The 21633-nt window shown below is 37.5% G+C and overlaps 1 protein-coding gene across 1 annotated transcript in view; it reads left to right on the top strand.

Annotated features, from left to right (window-relative positions):
* LOC126095516 (WD repeat-containing protein 81) overlaps positions 1–21633 on the top strand; it is a 308162-nt gene that overhangs the window by 273753 nt on the left and 12776 nt on the right. The window contains exon 25 of the mRNA XM_049910301.1: positions 9795–10088. Coding sequence (XP_049766258.1) covers positions 9795–10088 — 294 coding nt within the window. The remainder of the gene's footprint in view (positions 1–9794; positions 10089–21633) is intronic.

The raw sequence follows: 21633 nt of genomic DNA, 5'->3' as shown, positions 1-21633 counted from the left end.
CAGGCAGTTAGCTGAGACCTCGGTCAACATAACCTTATTCACACATTAGTCAATTTGTGTCTGCATCATAAAGTTGTTCTTGATTGAAAATGTCAGTTTATTAATAGGCTATGCAGCAGGCCCAAGGTTCTACTTTCATGTCTGAGGGTTGAAGGGCATTGGCGCCACTGTGCCTGGGTGTTAACTGAGTGGTGGTGGGGAACCGATCCCCACAGTAACCGGAGGAGGTGACTTTAAAGAGAAAACTCGTGTCAGTAGAGTGTTATTCACCTGCTGCATCCTTTGGAGTGAGGGCAACACCAGATGCATAGTGTCTGTGTTCAATGGGAAGGATGCTGCTTTTTCCTGATCTACCTGGGCATGGTACACATGTTCTAATAAAAAATCCTAATCATCACTGTAGAATCTGTCTGTTTTTCCTAATTGAGAGAGAGTCCCATTAGGATTACAATAGCTTCTTTATTTTCCTTCCAAAACCCAAAATGTCTCTTCTGCAGTTCCAAACAAAATACAGCTCTTTAGAATTGGCTCCACCTACCTCTGTGGAGCCTGAACTAAACACTGAAATGTCCAACACTTGAAGAGAGCTATTTTCCAATGCAGAACCCTACTACTTGGCGTTACCATGTTGTCATCGATGGTACACTGATGAAAGCTTAACTGCGGGACTGCAAGCAATCGGTGTATGAATGGACCAGGTATTGTTGACAGGGATTCTGCAGTGATTCCTGGGTTTCCTTAAATAGCTATTCTCCAGGAAGAGAGGTGCTTCCCTCTACTAACTCATGACCACAGGCATCGTCTTGTGATGCAGCCAGCAACTTCTTGCTCTTGCCTGGCAAGGCTCCAGGTAGTCTGTAGCTCTCAGTGTGCCTCCTGGCAGTCTGGGGTATACTTGAAAATCCCGCGTGGCTGCGACAGACTGCACAAGCATTGCTTTCCGTGACTCATGTCTTATAGCTGCCATGCATGTTGCGGCTAGTGCCCCTGGACAGCTTAGCACATATGACATTAGTGTATGAAAATATGCAAAATATGTCAACTTACTGATTTTCCCCCCTCCCCAGAGATTTGCAATGATTCCAATTGCAAATGTGGCTGAACTAAGTTGTTTTAGGAGTTCCGAAATGTGCTTTTTCCAATTTGATTTCTCATCGATGTGGGCACATAAGAATTTTGTAGTTTCCACCCTATTTATTATTTCCTCACCATGTGTTATACTTATCATTGGTGTAGTATCCCTAGATGTGCAGAACTGATATGTTCTGTCTTTTTAAAATTGGTGTCTCTTTAAAACTGAGGATGAGACCATTCACAGAAAACCAGTCAGTGATACTTTTAAGAACTTTGTTTACCATTTCATCTGTTTCTGTAAGCGCGTTTGGATTGATTACAGTATTAGTGCCATCTGCATAAATAACTAATTCTCCTTTTGTATATGAGACGGAAGATCGTTTACATGTGTGAGGAATAATAGAGGACCTAAGATTGAACCTTGGGGAACTCCATACTTGATTTGTACCCAGGCGGAATAATTTTTTTTGTATGTCCATCCTTGCGAATGATGATCTGCGGGACTTTGGCCATTCACTTCCATAATAAAATGAAATACCTGCACCTGTCATTATGATGTTAATCTATTATACTGCAACCAGTGTTGGTAACTCAATATACCATCTTCAGGCCTCAACTGACCCTGAGGTGGTGAACCCCAACTGTCTACATGGTTCCATCAGTGGCCAACATCTAGGCACTGGCTTCTGCAGAATACTGTAAAACTGATGTTGTGTCTGCAACCATCAATTACCAACCCAGGCCTGAAGATGGTGTATTGAGTCACCGAAACTGGTTACAATATAATAAAATAACATCATAATGATGGCTGCAGGTGTTTCATTTTATTACTGGACTACATTGGTTGGATTACTAAGTACAACTTTCTGCATTCTTTTATAAAGATATGACATTATCCATTGGTTGGCTAACCATCAGTCTCATACAACTTCCATTTATCTAGGAGAATACTGTGACACACACAGTCAAATGGCTTTGACAGATTACAGAAAATACCAATTAGTGCTGTTTTATTATTTAATGCATGTAAATCTGGTGAATGCACGTGCAAATGACATTGTCAGTAGAGCAACCCTCCTGACACTGAACCGTGCTTTGCTGAAGATATTATTATTGCTAAGATGAGATACTATTCTAGAATACATCACCTTCTTAAAAATTTTGAAAAATGATGTCAGCAGTAAAACAGGTCAGTTGTTATTGTCATCTCGCTTATCACCTATTCTTAAAGATTTTGGGGTAGATGTTGATAGTCAGAAATATCAAGGAACTGGTTCCTTTTATAACAAAATAACTTTTTTTCAAAAAGAACTAAACTGTTTGCATTTTGATAGCTTTGATATAGATGCATGACGGCCAACAGGTACCAGTCAGTAGTTACAAAAACTGATGCATCATCCGATTTTCTGGTAAAATTGAAGTTTCACAACTAGAGACATGCATTTTGTAATACGAGCAGCATATCAAAGTTGTCATTCTTCTGACTGTTTTGATGCAGCCTGCCACAAATTCCTATCTAGTGCCAACCTCTTTGTCTCGGAATAGCATTTGCAATCTACGTCCTCCATTATTTGCTGGATGTATTCCAATATTTGTCTTCCTCTCCAATGTTTATCCTCTACAGCTCTCTCTAGTACCATGGAAGTTATTCCCTGATGTCTTACCATCCTGTCCCTTCTTGTCAGTGTTTTGCATATAAATCTTTCCGCACCAATTCTATGGAGAAATTCCTCATTCCTTACATTATCAGGCCACCTAATTTTCAGTACTCTTCTGTAACACCACATATAAAATGCTTCAAATCACTTCTGTTCCAGTTTTACCACAGTCCATGTTTTACTACCATAAAATTCTGTGCTCCAGATGTACATTCTGAGAAATTTATTCCTCAAATTAATGTCTACATTTGATACTAGTGGACTTCTCTTGGCCAGGAATCGCCTTTTTGACAGTGCTAGTCTCCTTTTTGCTCCATCCATCATGGGTTACTTTGCTGCCTAGGTAGGAGAAATCCTTAACTTCATCTACTTTGAGATCACCAATTCTGATGTTTAGTTTCTCACTGTTCTCATTTCTGTTATTTCTCATTACTTTCATCTTTCTTCAACTTGCTCTCAGTCCATATCTTTACTTATTAGACTGTTGCTTTCATTCAGCAGATCCTATAATTTTTCACTTTCCCTGATGACAGCAATATCATCAGCAAATCTTATCATTGATATCCTTTCAGCTTGAATTTTAATTCCACTCTTGAACCCTTCTTTTATTTCCGTCATTGATTTTTTGATGTATCGATTGTTGAACAGTAGGGGGAAGACTACATCCATATATTACAACTTTTTTAATCTGAGCAGTTTGTACTTAGTCTTCCATTCTTATTATTTCTTCTTGGTTCCTGTACATATCGTATATTACCCATCTTTCCATATAGCTTAGTCCTGTTTTTCTCAGAATTTCAAACATCTTGCACCGTTTGACATTGCACACACGTTTTCCAGGTCAACAAAGTCTATGAATGTGTCTTGATTTTTCTTTAGACTTGCTTCCATTATGAACCACAACATCAGAATTGCCTCTCTGGTGCCTTTACCTTTCCGAAAACCAAACTGGTCATCATCTAACACATCCTTAACTCTCTTTTCCATTCTTCTGTATATTATTCTTGTCAGCAACTTGGATGCATGAACTGTTAAACTGATTATGCAATAATTCTCACACATGTTGGCTCTTGCAATCTTCGGAATTGTGTGAATGATGTTTTTCCGGAAGTCAGATGGTGTATTGCCTGACCCCTACACTATACACCAGTGTGAATAGTCATGTTGTTGCCACTTTCCTCAATGGTTTTAGAAATTCTTATGGAATGTTATCTATCCATTCTACCTTATTTGATTTTAAGTCTTCCAGAGCTCTTTTAAATTCTGATACTAGTACTGGATCCCCTATTGACAGAGATCCTGGGTACAGTATAGAGTGTGACCTGGCGAAGATTGCATCAGCATCGAAGCATACTAGTGTTGAGTTTGTATCTGTTCTTGGGCGCCATGACCGACCTCATTTGAACTCTTCTGTCAAGAGAGTTAATATGGAGCTGAAATGGCTGCTCGTGTCGGGTGCGGGGTCACACATTGGTGTGGTTCATGTTGATTTTCTCAGTAGGTGGGGTTATACTAGGCATGGCCTTCACCTCAACAGGAAGGGGAAGGGTAAATTGGCTGGGGAAATAGCAGGAAAGTTAAAGGGGGGAGGCACTGTCATGAGTGGTAAAATACCAGTGGTTATAGGATTCAGAAAAGACCCTTTTTTAGGGTAGAGAGGACAGAAAGAAATCAAATTTTAAGAGAGGTTAGAACTGAGACAAACCTTCAGTTTTAGAAAGAAATCAAAAAACATAATTCCAGCTTATTACATCAGCATAAACAGCCATTGGTTAAGAATTTTCAACTGTCAGCAGATATTTTAACTCCACCCAATTTTAACTCAGTCAATGTGAAATGTCAGCTATCTTTATTGCATCAAAATATTCGAGGACTGAGAAATAAAATTAATGAATTAACTATCTGCATAGATGAATTAGAGTCTTCAAACCCAGCTGACATAATCTGCCTCTCTGAACATCATGTGACCACTGGTCACTGGTTTAAGTGTTACAGGGTTTAGGTTAGCATCTCACTTTTGTAGATCAGAAATGGAGAAAGGAGGAGTTGCCACATTCATCAGGAACTGTCATAAATTTAAGAACATAGACATTCATAAATTTTGCCTAGAACAGCATATGGAAGCATGTGCAACAGAATTAGATTTTCACAAAAAATCTTTCATGATATTAAGTGTATATCGAGCACCTGCAGGTAACTTTAATCTGTTTGTAAACCACCTTGAAGCTGTACTGGCCCATTTAACAACCAAAAACAAAGAAATAGTGGTTGCTGGTGATTTCAATGTAGATTTCCTTAAAGACTCTCCCAATAAGAACTTATTTGAGTTAGTAACACTATCATTCAACTTAATTCCCACAGTAAGTTCCCCACTAGGATAGCCACTTGCTCACAAACAGCCATTGATAATATCTTTATAGAAAAGTCCAATGAACAAAATTATATTACAAAACCAATAGTCAATGGCCTCTCAGACCATGACATGCAGTTCCTTCTGTTAAATGTTAATACTGAACAGGATATAAAATCTGTTAAATCTGAGCTCAAGAGGGTAATCAGTAAGCCAAAAATTGATTATTTTAGGACACTCCTCAGAGACATTCACTGGACTGATGTTTACAGTGCTCATGGCATGAATGAAAAATATAACATTTTTGCTAATAAAGTGCTTACCTTATTCGAACACTGCTTTCCCCCAAAACTTACCAAGGTTAGAGCAAAGTCTACAAAGAAGCCATGGATTACTCGAGGAATAGTGGTATCTTGTAAAACAAAAAGAAAACTGTATCTGTCAATCCGAAACATTTCCAATGTTGATGCTATAGCACATTATAAGAAATACTGCAAAATATTAAAGACTGTAATACGGATGTCAAAGCGAATATATTACAAGGAAAAGATAGTCATATCAGATAACAAAATAAAGACAATATGGGATATAGTGAAGGAGGAGACCGGTAGAACCAGACATGAAGAGGAACAAATAGCATTAAGAGTAAATGATACATTGGTGACAGATGTGTATAGTGTTGCAGAACTTTTTAACAAACATTTTATAACTGTTACTGAAAAGATGGGGTTGTCAGGTTCGGTAGATGCTGCTATGGATTACCTTAGACCAGACATTTCAAGTAACTTCCATAATATGAATTTGACCCTCACTACCCCAACAGAAATAATGTCCATCATAAAATCTTTAAAATCAAAAACATCTAGTGGATATGATGAAATATCAACAAAGTTAATTAAATTATGTGATTCTGAGCTAAGTAACATATGAAGCTATCTGTGTAACCAATCGTTTATCAGTGGAATATTTCCTGAATGGCTGAAATATGCTGAAGTTAAGCCACTGTTTAAGAAGGAAGATAAAGAAATAGCATCAAATTTCCGTCCAATTTCACTGTTGCCAGCATTCTCAAAAATTTTCGAAAAAGTAATGTACAGTCGTCTTTATAACCATCTTATCTCAAATAACATACTGTCAAAGTCACAGTTTGGATTTCTAAAAGGTTCTGATATTGAGAAGGCTATCTACACTTACAGTGAAAATGTGCTTAATTCATTAGACAAAAAATTGCATGCAACTGGTATATTTTGTGATCTGTCAAAGGCATTTGACTGTGTAAATCACAATATCCTTTTAAGTAAATTAGAGTATTATAGTGTAACAGGAAATGCTGCAAAATGGTTCAAATCTTATATCTCTGGCAGGAAACAAAGGGTGTTCTTAGGAAAGAGACATGTATCAAGATATCAGGCTTCATCCAACTGGGAACTAATTACATGTGGGGTCCCACAAGGTTCCATTTTGGGCCCTTACCTTTTCTTGTGTATATCAATGACCTTTCATCAGTAACATTACCAGATGCCAAGTTTGTTTTGTTTGCTGATGATACAAACATTGCAATAAATAGCAAATCAAGTGTAGTCTTAGAAAGATCAGCCAATAAAATATTTGTGGACATTAATCACTGGTTCCTAGCCAATTCTTTGTCACTAAACTTTGAAAAAACACACTACATGCAGTTCAGAACTTGTAAGGGGTGTCCCAAGAGTATATGTCTAACATACGATGACAAGAAGATAGAAGAAGTGGACAGTGTTAAATTCTTGGGATTACAGCTTGATAATAAATTCAACTGGGAGGAGCACACCACAGAACTGCTGAAGCGTCTTAACAAATCTCTGTTTGCAATGCGAATTTTGCCAGACATAGGGGATATAAAAATGAAAAAGCTGGCATACTATGCTTACTTTCATTCCATAATGTCATATGCGATTATTTTTTGGGGTAATTCATCAAGCCAAGCTAAAGTTTTCTGGGCACAAAAACGTGCAGTAAGAATTATATGTGGTGTGAACTCAAGAACATCCTGCAGAAGCCTGTTTAGGGAACTAGGGATACTAACTACAGCTTCCCAATATATTTATTCCTTAATGAAATTTGTCATTAAAAATATACCACTTTTTCAAACCAACAGCTCAATTCATGGAATCAATACTAGAAATAAGAATAATCTTCACAAGGATTTAAAGTCACTTAGTCTTGTACAAAAAGGTGTGCATTATTCAGGAACACACATTTTCAATAACTTGCCAGCAGCCATAAAAAGCTTAACAACCAATGAAATTCAGTTTAAGAGAAGCCTAAAGGATTTATTGGTGGCCAACTCCTTCTACTCCGTCCGCCGCTCGTGGTCTCGCGGTAGCGTTCTCGCTTCCCGAGCACGGGGTCCCGGGTTCGATTCCCGGCGGGGTCAGGGATTTTCACCTGCCTCGAGATGACTGGGTGTTTGTGTTGTCCTCATCATTTCATCATCATCCAGGAAAGTGGCGAAATTGGACTGAGCAAAGATTGGGTAATTGTACGGGCGCTGATAACCACGCAGTTGAGCGCCCCACAAACCAAACATCATCATCATCATCCTTCTACTCCATTGATGAATTTCTTAGTAAAACCAACTGATTTGTATATAAGTACAACATAACTTCTGCACAATTTCAGTGCAGTAATGTGTTCACTGAAAATTTGTGTGTGTGTGTGTGTGTGTGTGTGTGTGTGTGTGTGTGTGTAAGTGTGTAAGTATAATCTAACTTCTGCACCATTTCAGTGCAGTAATGTATTCATTGTAAATAAGTATTACAGTAGTTGTATTACATGTTTATTACCTTATAAATAAATAAAAAACTTTTTTATTTTAAATTCAGTGCATTAGTATTTGTAAAATGACTCTTAGTGTTCATTAAAAAAATGACGATCATTCCACTTGGGACCTGTGGAATGGTACATTAGCTTATTTGTTTTAGTTGTAAATATTTGTCATGTATTGTTGTTTTTCTGACATGTTCCACATCCTGGAGGACCTCCTCACTACGGATCAATTGGAATGAAAGTAAATCTAATCTAATCTATCTCTTCTGTTTCAACTCCTGTTTCTTCTGTCACGTCATCACACAAGTCCTTCCCCTCATAGAGATGTTTAGTGTATTCTTTCCACCTATCTTCATTCTACTCTGTATTTAAGAGTGGTATTCCCATTGCACTCTTAATGTTACCACCGCTGCTTTTAATTTCAGTGAAGCTTGTTTTGACTTTCCTGTATGCAGAGTCAGTCCTTCAGACAACCATTTCATTTTTTATTTCTTCACATTTTTCATGCAGCCATTTCACGTTAGCTTCCCTGCACTTCCTATTTATTTCACTCGTAAGGGACTTGTATTCCTGAATGTCCATGAACATTTTGTATTTCTTTGTGTCATCACACAACTGAAGTATTTCTTTTGTTAACCATAGTTTTTTCACAGTTTCCTTCTTTGTACCAACTGTTTTCTTTCCAACTTCTATGATTGCTCTTCTTAGAGATGCCCATTCCTCTTCAGCTGAACTACCTACTGAGCTATTCCTTATTGCAGTACCTATAGCTCAGAGAACTTCAAGCATACCTCTTCCTTTCTTAGTACTTCCATATCCAACTTCTATGCACATTGATTCTTCCTAACTAGTCTCTTAAACCTCAACCTACTCTTCATCATTATTAAACTGTGATCTGAGTCTATATCAGGTCCTTGTTACACCTTACAATTCAATATCTGATTTCAGAATTTCTACCTGACCATGATGTAATCTAACTGAAATCTTATCATATCTACCAACCTTTTCCAAGTATGCCTCCTCCTCTTTTGATTCTCGAACAGAGTATTTGTATTACTAGCTGAAATTTATTGCATAATGCAATTAATCTTTCTCCTCTCTCATTCCTAGTACCAAGTCCATATTCTCCCTTAGTCATTTCTTCTACTCGTTCCCCTACAACCGTATTCCAATCCCCCATGTCTATTAGGTTTTCATCTCCCTTTACATACTGAATTATCCATTCAATATCCTTGTATACTTTCTCTCTCTCTTCATCTTTGGCTTGCAGTGTCATCATGTATGAACTCTGTTCAGGAAATTCTGGAAATTTGTCCACAAAATTTTTCTACGCTTATCTTTTAGTTATAGTTCATAGTAGCTTATCCACATTCCTGTTTTTTATTCATTGTTAAACCTACACCAGCATTACCCCTATTGGATTTTATATTTATAACCCTGTATTCACCTGACCGGAATTCGAGTTACTTGTGCCACCGAACTTCACTAATCCTCGCTGTAACTTTAACCTATCCATTTCCGTTTTTAAATTTTCTAACCTGCATGCCCAATTAAGGAATCTGACATTATGTGCTCCAATCTGTTGAATGCCAATTTTATATCTCCTGATAACTATGTCCTCCTGAGTAGTCCCCACTCGGAGAACCGAATGGGGGACTATTTTACCTCCGGAATATCATAATTTAACCACACAGTAGAGCTGCATGCCCTCAGGTGAAATTACTGCATAGTTTCCCTGTGATTCTGTTCCACATAATAATCATATTCTTTTTTGCCTTATGTAATTATAGTTTTCATGAAAGGAAAAAAAAAGTGTGCAGTGATGTAGTCATGTTACTAACTAATAATCCTGAGTATCTCTGACCCTTTTTAAATTCTTGATAAATTTCCATTTTTATTTATTTTAGGGTGATGGAACTGCTGTTTCCCCGTGTCGATGGACTTATACTGGTCACCGTAAGTGTGTACTGGCAGTGGCACTTATAGAGTCACTACGGCTTGCTGCCTCGTGTGACTCAATCATCCACATATGGGACCCATTTATGGGAAGTGTAATTGCTCATATGAACTCACCACGCTACCCACCCGTCAATGTCCTTCAGGCTTTGCCACCACCAAGCCGTGTCCTGCTTGCGGCCACTACAGACACTACACTGCGGCTTGTTGATGCACGAACCTGTTCTTTTGTCAATGAATTGAAGGTAAATCACTTGTTCAGTTTGTGTTTAATATGTTTGTGTAGCTTAGTTTATTGACATTTTATGTAGTCATATTTCTATCATTTATTACCTATTATAACTGTTATAGTTACATTTTAATTATGTCACCAAAGTTTTTTGTAATAGGTGAGATATTTGGGCACAATAAATTTGTATCCTGCACAGTAGTATAAACACCAATAAGACTAAAGAGAAACTTTCTGTGTGGATGCTATGGAACTATTGTGGCTATATTTTTCTCTGTTTTCTGTAAAACATGTGGGCGGGTGTGTTTACATACACACACACACACACACACACACACACACACACACACACACACTGGGTGTCTCAGGAGAAATAGTAAATATTCAAATATTGTAGGAGGTGTTAATACAGAATATTTCACATAAAACATTCCATATATTGTGTGTCCAATTTGTACCAGTTACAGAGATATAACTGATTACTGAGATCGGTTGAAGCGAGTTGCTCTGTTGATTGTCATTTTTGTTGTAAAGTTCAAGTTGTGCCTAAGTTTGCATAATTGAATTTTTCAGTTATGGTTGTGGTTATAATTTGTTCACCAATTTTACTGTATTGTTTAAGCCTGTTGCATGTATTTTTAAGTGCTTAATATACCACTATGGTATCTGTTTGAGAGTTTTGTAATGGAAATGCTGCTGCTACATGTAGAGAATACAGTAGACAATGTCCTAATGGAAGAATACCTGGTTGAAGAGTTTTTACTCATGTTTCCGCTAAACTGTCTATGAGATTGGTACAGTGTCCAGCAGTCATCTATACTTGCAAATGAACAGTGTGTGAATGAAGTATAAGAATTATTCAGTTGGTAGTAGTTTAAAAAGAGATATGACATCAACAAAGGTATAGCGAGTAAAATGGAATGTAATCATATTAAATCAGGTGGTATTGAGGAAATTAGATTTGGAAATAAGACACTAAAAGTAACAGATGAGTTTTGCTATTTAAGCAGCAAAATAAATGACATCCAAAGTAGAGAGGATATAAGGGGACCTCCAGAAAGTAAAGAACATTTTACCACACCAAGATATTCTTTAATAATAATAATAATAATAATAATAATAATAATAATAATAACCCCCGTGGAGGCCCGGGAAAAGAATAGGCCTCCGGTATGTTCTGCCAGTCGTAAAAGGCGACGAAAAGAACAAACCACTAATAGGGCTAACCCCCCTTTAGTGTGATTACTTGGTTCAGGACAGAACTAAAGAAGCCTCGGACAAGCGCCGTCATGGTCGGGGACGACGCTTGAACCCTATGCCCGCCCACAATGGTAACGACACTGCTAGCCAACTGGAAAATGGTTTAAATCCAAATAGAGGTGTTTTGCAGGATATGCTTCCTGCAACCACCCTAGAAGGAAAACAAAGACAGAGGATGAGATGGTCAGATGAAGTTAATCGACACCTCATGTTCTGTTATTACCAAGCAACAAACCTAGGAACCAACACAACTGGATACAGATCACAAGTATACACAACATTTATTACCAGATACCCGGAATTAAAATTTTTAACAGAACAACGACTAGCTGATCAGATCCGTGTAATAATCAAAAATAACAGGATACCCCAGTCAGAATCAGAAAACATCAAACAACAAGTACAACAAATACTGGAACAAAATAATGTGCAATCAGAAGAAGAAGAAGAAGAAAACACAGTAATGGACTCAAACATCCCAGAGCAAACAAACAAAGACCAACGCGCATCAATTAAACAATCAGAGGAAAACGAAATCTTAAGACAGCCACCAGAACAAGCACAAATAGAACATGAAGAGACACACGTGTTAGATATAGAAGAGAAATTTCAGCTGACATATATAGAATACAAAGACACAAATACAGACATTAGACCATTCTTGCATAGACCGCCAAATAACCCACAAGTCGAAACAACAATAAAAACTATCAACACAATCATACACAACAAAATAAATGAAAACACAACTATGGAAGAGTTACAACTACTGGTTTATATAGGAGCACTCACTACACTAAATATACACACTAGGCAGAGATCAGAACAAACCAACACACAGAAGAAACCCACAAAACCAGCATGGCAACACAGGCTACAGATCAGAATAGAAAAACTGAGAAAAGACATCGGACAGCTAACACAATTTATAAGAAATGAAATATCAGACAAAAAACGAAAAAGGTTAGGTAAAATCTCACAACAAGAAGCAATAGAGCAATTAGATGAAAAAAAGCAGAAATTGCAAGCATTGGCCAAACGACTTAGAAGACACAAAAAAAGTGAAAATAGAAGGAAACAAAACCAAACATTCAACACAAACCAAAAGAGATTTTACCAAACAATGGATAACACACACATTAAAATAGGCAATCCACCAAACATAACAGACATGGAACACTTCTGGAGCAGCATATGGTCAAACCCGGTACATCATAACAGGCATGCACGATGGATACAAGCAGAAACAGACACATACAAGATGATACCACAAATGCCTGAAGTGATAATTTTGCAACATGAAGTCACCCGAGCAATTAATTCTACACACAATTGGAAAGCCCCTGGAAATGATAAAATAGCAAATTACTGGCTAAAGAAGTTCACCTCAACACATTCACATCTAACTAAATTATTTAACAATATGGTTATAATAGAAGGAAACATTCCATGAAGGAAAAATATACCTAAAAACAAAGATGATGTGACTTACCAAATGAAAGTGCTGGCAGGTCGACAGACACACAAATGAACACAAACATACACACAAAATTCAAGCTTTCGCAACAAACTGTTGCCTCATCAGGAAAGAGGGAAGGAGAGGGAAAGACGAAAGGATGTGGGTTTTAAGGGAGAGGGTAAGGAGTCATTCCAGTCCCGAGAGCGGAAAGACTTACCTTATGGGGAAAAAAGGACGGGTATACACTCGCGCACACACACACATATACAGACACAAGCAGACATATTTAAATATGTCTGCTTGTGTCTGTATATGTGTGGATGGATATGTGTGTGTGTGCGAGTGTATACCCGTCCTTTTTTCCCCATAAGGTAAGTCTTTCCGCTCCCGGGACTGGAATGACTCCTTACCCTCTCCCTTAAAACCCACATCCTTTCGTCTTTCCCTCTCCTTCCCTCTTTCCTGATGAGGCAACAGTTTGTTGCGAAAGCTTGAATTTTGTGTGTATGTTTGTGTTCGTTTGTGTGTCTGTCGACCTGCCAGCACTTTCATTTGGTAAGTCACATCATCTTTGTTTTTAGATAAATTATTTAACAGTTACATTGCAGACCCATACACATTCCCTGATACACTTGCACATGGAATAACCTATCTGAAACCTAAAGATCAAGCAGACACAGCAAACCCAGCTAATAATTGCCCCATAACATGCCTACCAACAATATACAAAATATTAACTTCAGTCATCACACAGAAATTAATGACACATACAACACAGAACAAAATTATAAATGAAGAACAAAAAGGCTGCTGCAAAGGAGCACGAGGATGTAAAGAGCAACTGATAATAGATACAGAGGTGACATATCAAGCTAAAACTAAACAAAGGTCCCTACACTACGCATACATTGATTACCAAAAAGCCTATGATAGTGTACCCCACTCATGGTTACTACAGATATTGGAAATATACAAAGTAGATCCTAAATTGATACAGTTTCTAAACACAGTAATGAAAAACTGGAAAACCACACTTAATATCCAAACAAATTCAGATAACATCACATCACAGCCAATACAGATTAAGCGTGGAATATACCAAGGAGACTCATTAAGTCCTTTCTGGTTCTGTCTTGCTCTGAACCCACTGTCCAACATGCTAAATAATACAAATTATGGATACAATATTACTGGAACATACCCACACAAAATCACACATTTGCTATACATGGATGATCTAAAACTACTGGCAGCAACAAATCAACAACTCAACCAATTACTAAAGATAACAGAAGTATTCAGCAATGATATAAATATGGCTTTTGGAACAGACAAATGTAAGAAAAATAGCATAGTCAAGGGCAAACACACTAAACAAGAAGATTACATATTGGATAACCACAGCGACTGCATAGAAGCGATGGAAAAAACAGATGCCTATAAATACCTAGGATACAGACAAAAAATAGGAATAGATAATACAAATATTAAAGAAGAACTAAAAGAAAAATATAGACAAAGACTAACAAAAATACTGAAAACAGAATTGACAGCAAGAAACAAGACAAAAGCTATAAATACTTATGCTATACCAGTATTGACCTACTCATTTGGAGTAGTGAAATGGAGTGATACAGACCTAGAAGCACTCAATACACTTACACGATCACAATGCCACAAATATAGAATACATCACATACATTCAGCAACAGAAAGATTCACATTAAGCAGAAAGGAAGGTGGAAGGGGATTTATAGATATAAAAAACCTACATTATGGACAGGTAGACAATTTAAGAAAATTCTTTCTAGAACGAGCAGAAACTAGCAAAATACACAAAGCAATCACTCATATAAATACATCAGCTACACCACTGCAATTTCATAACCACTTCTACAACCCTTTAGATCACATAACATCAACAGATACAAAGAAAGTAAATTGGAAAAAGAAAACACTACACGGCAAGCACCAGTATCATCTAACACAGCCACACATAGATCAAGACGCATCCAACACATGGCTAAGAAAAGGCAATATATACAGTGAGACGGAAGGATTCATGATTGCAATACAGGATCAAACAATAAACATCAGATATTACAGCAAGCATATTATTAAAGATCCCAATACCACAACAGATAAATGCAGACTTTGCAAACAACAAATAGAAACAGTAGATCACATCACAAGCGGATGTACAATACTAGCAAATACAGAATACCCCAGAAGACATGACAATGTAGCAAAAACAATACATCAACAACTTGCCATAAAACATAAACTAATAAAACAACACGTTCCCACATACAAGTACACACCACAAAATGTACTGGAGAATGATGAATACAAATTATACTGGAAGAATACAAATTATACTGGAACAGAACGATTATAACAGATAAAACAACACCACATAACAAACCTGACATCATACTCACCAATAAAAAGAAGAAATTAACACAACTAATTGAAATATCCATACCCAACACAACAAATATACAGAAGAAAACAGGAGAAAAAATTGAAAAATACATCCAACTGGCTGAGGAAGTCAAGGACATGTGGCATCAGCATAAAGTCGACATTATCCCAATTATACTATCAACTACAGGAGTCATACCTCACAATATCCACCAGTACATCAATGCAATACAGCTACATCCAAACATATATATACAACTACAAAAATCTGTAATTATTGATACATGTTCAATTACCCGAAAGTTCCTAAATGCAATATAACATATACCATACAGTTACAAGGAAGTCACGCTTGATCGAGGTCCGCGTCACGTTCCATTTTTAACCAGACTTAAGTCTGAGAAAAAAAAGTCAAAGATGATAATAATAATAATAATAATAATAATAATAATAATAATAATACAGAAGCTGAATATACACATTCTGGCACATACTGGCCTACTTTTCCACGTAGTCACCTTTGACATTAAGGCACATGTACCCTCTTCATGCCATGTGGCCACCTGGCTTTTCAACCATGTCACAGCAGTGTCCTCCAGGTCTTCATCATTTGTAAAGCATTTACCAGCAAGATGCTCTTTCTCTTTTGGAAACAGGAAAAAGTTCAATGATGCCAGGTTCAGACTGTAGGAATTTCTCTTGCAATGAGGTTCGTGTCTGCTAAGCAATATAGCCATGTGCAGATATGCATTGTTGTACAAGAGAACAATTCCATGTGAGAGCTTACCTCTTCAGCAGTTTTGGATAGCCTGATGAAGACGTTGATGGGTAACACATTTAGCATCACTATTGATTGTTGTGTTGTGGGACACAAAATTGATGAGTAGGACCCTTCCACTGTCACAGAATACAGAATGTGAGATCCTGCCCACTCATTTAATGTAGGTTGCCTAGGAAGCTGTTTTCTCGGGTAGCTAGACAACATTCAAGCATATCATATTAATGGAGTTTATAACAGTAAATTGAATTGACAGTAATTAACTTTGCCTCTTTACAAAGAGGTGTTGCAAACAATTGACAACATGCAAATAATCAGTGTCCTTGTGTTCCCTGCAAGCAAATAATATAGATCACAAGTCAGAGCTAAATAGTGTGGATCAAAGCTCATCTTCTATTGAGGCTCTTCTAGTGAATCTGAGTCTAGCTGGAGCAGTGTTTATATTCTCTTCCTACAGGGGCCGCTCCCATCGTTGTGTGGTCCTAGTCAGTGTACTAATGGCTGACATCATCTCACAGTGTTCTCTGCTGTTATGTTTCAGGCCAACGTGCTGGCACTTTATGTTATGCTGGAACACAGAAGCCATCAGTTTGTGAATTGATGCAATTAGTTTGAACTTGTGAGGTTTATGTGGGTATTAAGGATGATTCCACTCCATAGACTGTTGCTTCTTTGTAGGGGCATTGTGAGGAACCTGGGTTTCATATCCTGTAATGTTCTGGTCAATGAATGTGTTGCCACCCCTTTTGTAAAGCTCTATGAAAGCTAATGCAGCATCCATTTTCACAGCTTTCGGGTCATCTGTGAGCACGTATGGCTCCCACTGTGCGCAGATATTGTGGTATCCTAAGTGCTGAGTGACATTTTCAAAGCACAGTTGAACGACACACTTCCTGATGTTGTCCATGCATGTTGCTGATCATGAATTGCTGATTCTCTTTAATGATACAATCCACCTTTTTGTTGTGGTGCATCTCTGATGATGGAGGGTCACCCTGATTCCTCGTAGTCTTGAACGTCTGTTCTCTCATTCTTAAACATTAAGCACCACTTTCAGACACTTGTTGCTTTCATTACACCTTCGCCATAAACGGTAACAAGTCTGTAGTGGGTGTCACAGGGTATAACTTTTTTTTTGCCTGCAGAAGATGAATATCTTACACCTCTCACTCTGTGGGATTCACAGTTGGCACAGCTATCTCTACACCTATCATGTGATAGGGTCTGACTTGAACCATATGCAGCACCTGTCCACATCACACTGAACACCAGAAACCTATGAGGGGCTGCCACAAGACAGATGTGCGGACTGTGTGTGCAAATGTTCCTTATTTCCTGGATGGTGCTCGTAAAGTGTGCAATAGCACAAAAAACATTTCTGAGAAAGAGGAAAATAAATGTAACCCTTGAGAGGGTATGAAGTGTGGAAATCACTAATAATATTGTTTTGTACTGTTCCATTGTTGTTTTACAGTTGCCAGCCTGTACTTATTCCTTCATAATTGCATCAGTTAACACAGTAATAGTTGTGTTGCCATACATTCAAGTGAGCAGCAGTAATATAAAATAAATATCAACTTAGGTAAGACAAAATTAGTGATCCATGGAAGAAAATGGCCCAGATTCAGAGCTAACAGCCCAATCCCACAATGGGGCAGTTATCTACAAGGTAATTAGTAATCAAATAAGTGAGTGGCAGGGATCTAATGCAGCGGCTCCGTTTAATGCTTTGAATGGTTCATTACTGTGGGGTAACACTTGGGTGCAGCAACAAAGTGATACAGTGAAAGGCCTATTTTTTATTGTCTAATTAAACTAAGCTTGAACTGTAATTTTGTTCATACATGTTTACCTCAGTAACATAAAGACAGCTTTTCTTTACATGTGTACAAAGTGCGCCACACGTCCCCTCATGTTGTGAAAAACCATGTGCTGCTGAAGGGGTACCTATTATGAAGTTTTTTCTGAAGACCTTCATCTGGATTATAGTCTTGGTCAGAAATGAAACATGGATGATAAGCAGTTCAGACAAGAAGAGAATGGAAACTTCTGAAATGTGGTGCTGTAAATTAGATGGAGGGATCGAATAGCTAATAAGGAGGGCCAGAGCTTAACTAGGGGCAAAAGAAATGATTTATGGTACAACTTGACTAGAAGAAGAAACTGGCCAATTGAATGCATCCTTAGACATCAAGGAAAAGTCAGTAATGGAGGGAAGTGTGGGGGATGAAAACTGTAAAGAGAGACCTTGACATGAACACAGTAAGTAGGTTCAAACTGTTGGTTGCAGTAGTAGTTATTCAGAGATGATGAGGCTTGAACAATATGGACTAGTGTGGAGAGCTATATCACATCAGCCTTTGGACTAAAGGCCACAAAAACAACACAGAATGTAGTCCTTCAACAAACACATACAGAATTTCTACACATAGTGGTGCTCCACATATAGGAATATGGTCGACATTAAGTATCATTTACAGTAATTTCAACATCTTCAGGGAGGAGATGAAGGTAGCTGGAATCTTGTCATTACCTAATTGCAAATCTCTGAATAATTCCATTAATACTTCTTACTGGTATCAGTAACACTCATAACTCCATTGGTCATCCAATGCAAACTCACATCCTCTGTCAAGACTCATTTTCAAGAAAGTTTTTCTTGTAATATGTGGTGTGGTTATGACAATCAATTGATTGGGCTTGTGTTACAGCATCATCTTACTGTGCCTGGTTATTTAGAATTTCTAAAATGAGCTTCCAGCATTATTGGAGGAGATTACTGTGGCTACAAGGATGGGTATGTTGCTCCTGCACATTCTTGTCATCAAGTGACACATAATCTAAACTTAACATTCCCTGGAAAATTGGTAGGCAGAAATGATCATTTTATTGGCCACCATTGTCCCTTACTCTTTAGATTTTTGCCTGAGGCGATAGTTGAAAGATGAAGTCTACAAAGAAAAAGTAATCACAAAAGACAAATTGATCATTCTGATTATTAACAATGCTGCTCTCATGAAAGAGCACCAATACAACCTCACAAGAGCTACATGCAGTCTCGTCAAAATTCAAATGTGGATTGAAGTTGGAGCTGAAATTTGTGAAAACTAACTTTGGGGAATATTTTTGTGGGAGTATTTTTGTGGATTATATTCTAACAGCTGTATCTCTGTAAACAATAAAAATTGGACATGTTATATGAAATTTTTTATTCAGATTAGTCTATATTGTTACCTCCTAAAATATTATCTATTCCTCTTGAAGTATTATGAGAGTCACCAAATACAGATCAGGTGATAGCTGTTTGTGTTTCTCCTTGTTAATAATAATACTATATGAATAATAAAAATGTTCGAAGTGTTGTTAAAATCTATTCTTAAACTAGAAAATACACTTACTAATTTTTCTGTAAATTTGTAAGAGCTGTTTCTGATTATCACAGCATATCCTGAGGTCAGGGTAATAGATCACAAATTAATACTTATTTACTGAACGAATTGATAGAGCTGTTATGGCGCCATTATCTTTCAGCTATCCAAATTTATATTTCATATGGTATCTGTAAATCTTTTTGAGCAAATCCCAGGGTAGCTCCTTTGATGAGATTGCAGCCAAATGGATGGCAGTTAAGAGTCCCTTTCAGGTTAATCCCCATGGTTAGTCTGCCCTGCAGTTAAAAACTTTGTCATTAAATTTAAAATTATTAACAGGCTATACAAATGCTAACATGTCAGTGCACTCAGTCATTTCTTCTTATTTAATCTCCCTGTCACAAGGTTTTTCTTTACTCTCTTCTATCCCATTAATGGAATGCTTGTATATAAATTGTTTCTTTAGTTGCTCCTGTTAGAATCTCAATGTCCTTCCCATCATTTGTTAAGTCAAAGCCGTTCTTAATGTTATAGGTTCTCAAATCAAAATTCCTGTTTTGATACGTTCCAAAATTTTCTTGTATAAATGGCTGGAGGGAAACACAAAACCACATGTTGGCAAGGTGTGCCACACCAGTGAGGACATTGTGCTTTTGTCTGCCAGCAAGATCACAAGTGTGCCGTATGTTGTTGGCAATGCCACAAATAAACATAATAGTGAAGCATTTGAGACAGTGACAGCTGTGTCACCTATATATCTGTCTCATTTGCCTCATGGATTATATATCTGTCTCATTTGCCTCATGGATTACTTTAGAGTTTCTGTTCTGTTCCTGATAGATAGAAAACGTCTGCAGAAGTTCCATCTGGTAGAAACGAAATTAGTCACCTTGTCATTTCCCAACTTGGAATTTCGACTCTCCAAACCAGTGATTCAAGCCTCTCCATATTATCTGATGGCAACTGACAGCTTTGCCTAAACATTCTTTTGTGAATAGATTGTGCTCTTTGACATACCACTGTGTGTAGCTACAGATCAATACTGACAGTTTATCATCTGTTCAAGGCACTAGGAATGCTACTGCAGGCACCAGGTGCACAGAATTCGGGTATCTGGCTACTATCCTTTACTGAATGAAGTAGTAGAGGTTTTAGATCATCATTTAAAGGCCTCTCTCAGGTATCATGCCTTTGGACTCTAGATGAAGACCCTACTGATTGTCCTGCTTGCTCTGCAGATTGCCTTCAAAGATGACCTAAATTATCATCTATGGACACACAACCTGGAGAATTTGTTCATACCACTCCCAATAATGAAAATGAAGTATCTGGCTTTGTGCAATGGTTACACACACAGATCTGCAGGTTTTGACCTACAATAATCATGGAACATGGCACCAAGTATGCATTCATTTTTCAAGACTTGTGATAAAGTTAACATGTATCCTGTGCCATGATGCAGCCAGGTAGTTTTTTCAGTCACCATATGATTGCCCCCCATTAAAGTATTCACAAATGGTGAAAATACATTTGACATTGATATGTGTGGTTTGATTGTTGCATTAAAAACAAGCCTTCATTATAGTGTAACTGCATATCCAAGAGTCTAAGAAGGATGGACATGATGTGCCACCTGCACCTGACTCTTTGAAAATGACAGCACCTGACACCTCTTCCTTAGCAGCACTGGAGCAATGATTGAGTGGTACCATATTCAGTGTGTGATATTTGTTTTAATCCTACTTTCTATTGGCAGTTAGGAGGACAAGAAAAGGGGGGAGGGTGGTGACTAGGCTAACATTCCTTGGTTTAAGAGAAGACTCTTTGAATTGGTGACAAATGAAATGTAATAGCTAAGGCTTTTCTTTCTCTGCTTCTGAGTCTTAATTGTAATTTACACAATAAAGTAATATTTTAAACCCAACAGACATCTTCCTGTTACAGTTTTGCCAGTAATTACAAAGATTACCTTGTCTCCTGCTATCCTATATACCAGTATTGTTAATATCATTTATTCAGTTCCTTGAGATCATTTTTCCTTCATATTATCACTGAATACAGAGATGTTTATGGAATTTTTCCTTTCTAAAATGAAAATGGAAAAATTTGTAATACAGAATTGTAGTCATAGAGGATTGTTCTTCAGGGCTATTGTCTTCTCATCACTTTCGTAAAATTTACTTGCATGTGTATTGGTCATCTTTGCAACTCAAGTTAATTACTCTGTTGTCATCTGTAACATAAATATCCTTAATGGGAGTTATAATAG

This window comes from Schistocerca cancellata, chromosome 8 (genome assembly GCF_023864275.1).
Source record: "Schistocerca cancellata isolate TAMUIC-IGC-003103 chromosome 8, iqSchCanc2.1, whole genome shotgun sequence".
In the NCBI taxonomy this organism is placed as follows: domain Eukaryota; kingdom Metazoa; phylum Arthropoda; class Insecta; order Orthoptera; family Acrididae; genus Schistocerca; species Schistocerca cancellata.
Note: the sequence above shows the minus strand (reverse complement) of the source record. Positions and strands in the feature narration are given on the sequence as shown.